The sequence below is a fragment of the Miniopterus natalensis genome, chromosome 1 (assembly GCF_054644295.1).
Source record: "Miniopterus natalensis isolate mMinNat1 chromosome 1, mMinNat1.hap1, whole genome shotgun sequence".
Taxonomy (NCBI): Eukaryota; Metazoa; Chordata; class Mammalia; order Chiroptera; family Miniopteridae; genus Miniopterus; species Miniopterus natalensis.
The window spans coordinates 84,397,783-84,404,179 of record NC_142081.1 but is presented as its reverse complement, the minus strand read 5'-3'; the positions used below and the strand labels follow the sequence as shown (position 1 = coordinate 84,404,179).

General features: G+C 37.9%; 1 protein-coding gene across 1 annotated transcript in view; it reads left to right on the top strand.

Annotated features, from left to right (window-relative positions):
- Positions 1-254: 254 nt before the first annotated feature.
- Positions 255-6,397, top strand: part of ODAD2 (outer dynein arm docking complex subunit 2) — a 199,402-nt gene continuing 193,259 nt past the window's right edge. The window contains exons 1-2 of the mRNA XM_016211753.2: positions 255-462; positions 3,952-4,213. Of these exons, the coding sequence (XP_016067239.2) occupies positions 3,990-4,213 (224 nt within the window). The 5' untranslated portion in view covers positions 255-462; positions 3,952-3,989. The remainder of the gene's footprint in view (positions 463-3,951; positions 4,214-6,397) is intronic.

The following is a 6,397-nucleotide window of genomic DNA, read 5'->3' as shown; positions in this document are numbered from 1 at the left end:
GCCGGAGCGCCTCCCCTCCCTTCTCACTCTCACCCTCATCCCGCCCCGGCCTCCCCGCGACACCAGGCTGTGTCGGGGCCTGGGGACCTCCTGCTGCCTCTGCCTGCAGCCCCCTCTCCTTATCCGCCCCCTGCGCGTCCCGCCGTTTTCCAGCCCCTCTTGCCGCCTTCGCCTTTGCAGCGTTCCTCCCCCTCCTCTCTGTACTGCCTTCTTGCCTGCCCCTTCCCGCCCGTCCCCCGCACCCCTCAGCCGGGGGCACCTACCTTCCAGCTCGTACGCCTTTCGCATCAGTTCTGAAATTGTAACTTTTCTGTAGGTCTCACTGAATAGCTTTATCATTCCGAATGCCGGTCTGTGCACTGAATCCCAGTCGATGTTGATGTTACCGTCCACATTTCTAGATCTCAGCGGATGCTCACGTTCCCGTAGCCTCATAAAGAATTCGGTTTTGCTTCTGCTCAGGTATTATAGAAATTACACATGAGTGGGTTTCATTTTATTAATGATACTGGAAACTTGTAACTCACCCTTAGGAAAGCAAATTCTGTTACATAGATTAGTAGAGAAAATGAGTGCAAAGTGTTTTTACAATTTATGGAAATACACGCACAGAAACTTTTGTCCTTTTTTATTTATTTACTTTTTTAAAGATTTTTTTTTTTTTTTTAAATGTATCTTTATTGATTTCAGAGAGAGGAAAGGAGAGGGAGAGAGAGATAGAAACATCAGTGATGAGAGAGTCATTGATCGGTGGCCTCCTGCATCCCGGGACTGGGGATTGAGCGCGCAACCCAGGCATGTGCCCTGACCGGGAATCCAACCCCCATCGCTTGGATCCTAGGTCTAGGCTCAACCGCTGACCACCCCCCCCCCCACCCCCAGGCAAACTTTTGTCCTTTTAATTGTTAAACTTCTTTAACACCTTACTTTAATTCAAAGATCTGTACTATGTATTCACATGCATTCATTTTAACCATGGTGCTTAGACCAAAAGAAGCATGGACTGGCAATGGGTAGTAACTGGGTGGCAGCCTGTCTTGATAAAAAGTGTTAGTTTTTGTATTTTTGCTAAGTTATACTGACCCACCATTTTTGAACACCACTGGGATTAGTTGAATAAGTGCTATAGTTTGGTTCTCTTGTTAAATTAAGAAGCCATCAGAAATTTCTCATACTTAAGATGTAAAAACACATTACCCTGTTTTCTTTTAAAAACTCATTCAGTTAGGTCTGCAAAGCACTTCTCTTTTTTTAAAGCCCTTTTATACATGACCTCTTCTTTAGGATAGCCATAGCCGCCCTGAGATTTTCTTAGGCCTTAGCTAACCAACCTTCTCCAATCAAGCCTGTCCGTTGTTGCAGCTCCCGGTTTACTAGATTCAGAAAAAACAATTTCAAGAGATTCAAATATGATACACTTAAATTTCTATAAAAATTTATTGTGATAAAAAGAAGACCTTTTTGCATTTCTTAGTTCTTTAGGTGTCTTCCAGGGAGTTGCTATATGGTATGTTGACTGCCACAGCCTTATGCAATCTAATTTCACATTTTTCTTGAAAAATGTACAAGAAGGAAATGATGCACAAACTATACCTTTATAAGATCACAAAAACAAGTTTAGATGGAAAACAAACTGAACTGTACACCTATGCCTTTCTGTATAAGATAAACCTGTTTGCACTTATTCTTAGTTTGTACTGATTCTCACAATACTGGGAAACACAAGAGTGTCATTCACATCAGTTCATGCCTCTGTGTTCGGAATCTACCAATAGAAGCAACACCCTGGAATACTAAAGCAAATGCACAAAAACAAATTAGTGCCCTAATTGTATACATTTTATTTTACTAGCACTTTTATATATACATGTACATAAATATATACATAGTTACATTTTATATAAGTCTGAACCCTATCTGATGCAATGCTCAGTTTTCAGAGCAAATATAATGCCTGCTTTGCTATTCTGAAATCAGAATTATAGATGATAAGCCTACATATGTGCATAGTTTTAAATATCCATAGTACCTGAATTGTAAAATAAAAGAAAATTAAAAGAAAAATAATTGTAATGAGCCCCGACCAGTCTGGTTCAGTGGTTAGAGCATCAGCCGATGCATCAAGGGGGCTCGGGGTCAAGGGCCAGTACCTGGGTTGCAGGTTTGATTGCCACCCTAGTTGGGGTGTGTGTGGGAGACAACCAATCGATGTGTCTCTCTCTCTTCCTCCCCACCTTCCTCCCTCCCTTCCACTCTCTATAAAAAATCACTGGAAAAAAATATCCTCTCAGGAGGATTAACAAAATTAATAATTGTAATGAAATATTGGCATAAATAAATAATGAAGTAGTCAGATGCTCCAGCCTTACATGGAATTACTGTCAATGCAGTAGCTCTAAGTGCAAACTGATACAGACATGTCTTTGAAACTTAATTGTGTTACTAGTGTAGCCATCAATGGTGTGATTTTCCAAAATGCTGAGTTCTTGGTAAAGTTCCATATAACATGAAGTACATACAAACTTCCTTTGATTTATATGATAGTTGCAATCCTGGAAAATCCAGTGTATATTAAAACTGTGAGAAAATACTTTATGATTGCATCAGAATTCTACCACCTGGGAGACTGTTTTGCACATTGCAGGACATTTGGCATTCTTGACTCTCATCGCTAAATGCCAGTGATGTCCCCTTCCACTCCTTTAGGTGGTGAACTGTTTGTACAATACTCTGTACTGCTACTCAGCAGGCAGTACTGCCCCATGAGAACCACTGATCTAGATGTCCCTGTTACTGGATTTCAAGATTTACTACAGTACAGAAAGTAAAATCCCCAAGTCATTTCTGTAGAATCTTGCTGTGTCTGTGCTTTTGTAATAATGGTGGGGGGAAATGCTAATTATATTCTATATTTAACTTTATAACCATGCTTCTAATATTTTGGAAGATTTTAATGATTCATGTTATTACAAATGGAGAAACAAGCCAGTATAGATTGTCTGAAAATATATAATATATTTTTATTAATATATATTATATATACCCATTATGAGTTAACGTCAGAACTTGTTTTCTAAGTTGGTTCTTATTTAATGTTACAGATAATGATATCGTTCTAAAAATATTCTTTTAAAGATAAATTTAGCCAAAATGAAATTTATTTCATTTGAATTTCTGTTTTAAATTTTAATGCTTGACTGTTTTGGTAACCAATTTTGATAAACAGCCTAAAAAGATTCTCTTTTGTTCTTACATCTCTCATATTTGCTCATAAGAAAGTTATAAATTACAATAAAATATTCTGGGCAGGAAATTTGGACAGAGAGTACAGTGTTTGGATTGTTCAAATAATCTGGTTTATGGGGTGAATGTGTGGTATACCAATTTTCAGAGAAAATTAAAATTATATTTCACAGTAATGTTCTTATTCTATTTCTTATTAATTCAGAAGGCACTTGGGGGACTCTCAGAGCGTCCAGAGTCATGTTCATCAGTCATCATTGTACTGATGCAGATGTAATGACTATAAGAAAGTCAGGATAGCAGAATTAATTGAATAATTCTAAACAGTGTGTAGCCCAGCTCAAAAGAGCATTGCTCACTTTACCTTCAGCCCCAGCAGAGCTGCAAATCAAAGGCCAATTCTTTTTTTTTCCACTTTGGAGTTTTCTGTTTCCATTTGGGCCCAGGGAAATGAGAAAGAAGTATTCACTTCAGCGCAGACAGAGATTGGAAAATTCTTAAGTACTAGTCAGTTTTACTTAAAGCTGGCTCGGTGAAAATTAACTTTTTTATTAAATCGAGCAATTAGTTAATTAAAAAATCAACCTGTAAGATGAATAAGCTGAATGTGTTTTGGGTAGTACTAGCTTAAAATAATGAAAATGAAAAAATTTCCAGTGAAAAGGTAGATGCTGTTTTCTCTTTCTAACTCTTTCTACTCTGATATAGTGTGTGTGCTAATCTCAGCTCTGAGTACTGTTGAATTCATGGGTGTGGCTCTGACAAGATCAGTGCAGTGGACTGATGCTGGATATGGAACCAGAACCCTGGAAATTACCCCTCTAAATGAAGTGATATTGAAAGAAATTATTACATTTGTGGAGAGTTTTATCTATAAACATCCCCAAGAGGCAAAATATGTTTTTGTAGAGCCTCTCGAATGGAGGACAGATTTGGAGCCCTCTGCATTTGAATCAGATTATATTGTCAGGTAAGCCAGTTAATTGCTTCTAGAATTGAATATCTTCCTTGTATGTATTTTTATGAATTGATTGTGGATTTTGCGCAAGTCGTTTAACATCTATGAATCTCAGAAATCTTCTAACCCAGGGATTGCAAACTGGAGGCACTCAGGTGAAATCTGAGGATATTTTTTTTGGCCAACACACTAATTTTCTATTTGAATTTGAATTTCTTTTGATAAGCAGCTGTATTCTCCAGGTCACCGTGCTCCCAACATTAGCTATTGTTTGATGTCTGGCCTTCCCACTCACCTATATTGCCTGCCAGACACCAGTAGGCAATTTCTGGGGTGACAGAGGTAGAATGGCAAATTTTGTTAAAGATAAGGGCTCTTAACAATAAACATTGCCCTCAAATGAAAACCTCCCAAATCTGAGATTAAAAAAAGAAAATCCTACCTCCACTTTACCCAGTAAAAGCTGTCAATTTATCTCGTTTGAACATAGCTAATATATAAACCTTATATAAATGTGTGTAATTTATATGAATATTATATATTATATAATTTATATAAATGTCTATATATTATACAACTATAAATTATAATTATCTATGATAAATATATATAAATTTATATGTATTTTTTTTGTTTGTTTTGGTCAGCCTCAGTTTATTTTCCATGTCAGGCATTCTGACATATGAACTTTCTAAAATATGACATGTCAAGAACAGTTCCCTAACTAGCCAAAACTTTCTATAGATACCTTTTCCATTTTTTTCCTTTGGGGTTATTTGTAGAGAATAAACTCAGAATTTTATTTTTAGAACTGTTAAACCATTCTTGAACTGCACTTCAAGAGCTCTTTAGTTCTGATATGTTCTACCTTCTCTGAATTTTTAAAAATATATATATATTTAATTGTATTTTATTTCTAACTTTGCCTGTGGTCACTTTTTCCCAAGGTGCTTGTTGTTCTTTGTTGCTCCCATCTAAGTTCAGTGTAGTATCACACATTCTCTTTTTCTTAACCTTTGAAATATGAGCTTATCTGCAAAACCAATTACAAACATGAATGACTTAGTACAAAGATAGATTTAAAGCAGATGTCAGAAGAGCATCAAGATTATCTTTGTATCTTGCCCCTGCACTAATTTTATGTTCCAAGTACAAACATGACCACATCTGAGGCCTTGTCAAGTGGGCTTATTACATACCTTGAATGTACCACTATTTCTACTTCTCTACCCTTGTCTAATTCCCTTTTGCTTTATATATCTGTGCACACAGTCTTTATGTACAGCGTTCCCTCTTAAGTAGGATGTTTTGATGTTTTGACACCATGTATATTTTGAACTAACTACCTCTTGATTGTCTTCCCGTGTCAAATTTACTGTACAACTTTTCCTTGATCCAAATTTTCTATCCTTCAAACTTATTTGTGACCTTTATTATTATTATTGCTTATATTGCTGACATTATTACAGATGTATTCCATTTTCTCCCCTTTTGTCCCCCTCCACCTAGACCCACCCTCCCCTCCCCCTGGTCTAAACAATGTTGTTGCCTGTGTCCATGGGCTATACATATATATTCTTTAGCTATTCCCTTCACTTTCTTTCATCCTGTCGGCCCCACCCACCTCCCCTCTGACATTTGTCAGTCTGTACCATGTATCCATGACTCTGGTTCTATTTTGTTTGTCAGTTTATTTTGTTCATTAGGTTCCACATATAAGTGAGATCATATGGTATTTGTCTTTCTCTGACTGGCTTATTTCACTTAGCGTAATAATCTCCAGGTACACCCATGCTGTTGCAAAAGGTAAGAGTTCCTTCCTTTTTACAGTCCTGTAGAATTCCATTGTTTGAATGTATCGCAGCCTTTTTTTTTTTTTTTTTTTAATCCTCACTGAGGATATTTTTTCCATTGCTTTTCAGAGAGAGTGGAAGGGAGGAAGGGAGGAGGGGGAGGAGAGAGAGAGGTTGATGTGAGAGAGACACATCTACTGTTTGCAACCCCTACCCCACATGCCCGACCAGGGCGCAGGAAGTGAACCTGCAACCCAGGTACCTGCCCTTCACGGGTACTGCACCAGTGACCCTTCAGTGCACAGGCCGACACTAACCACTGAGTCACACCAGCGAGGGCTGTCCCACAGCTTTTTTACCCACTCATCTACTGATGGGCACTTGGGCTGTTTCCGGATCTTGG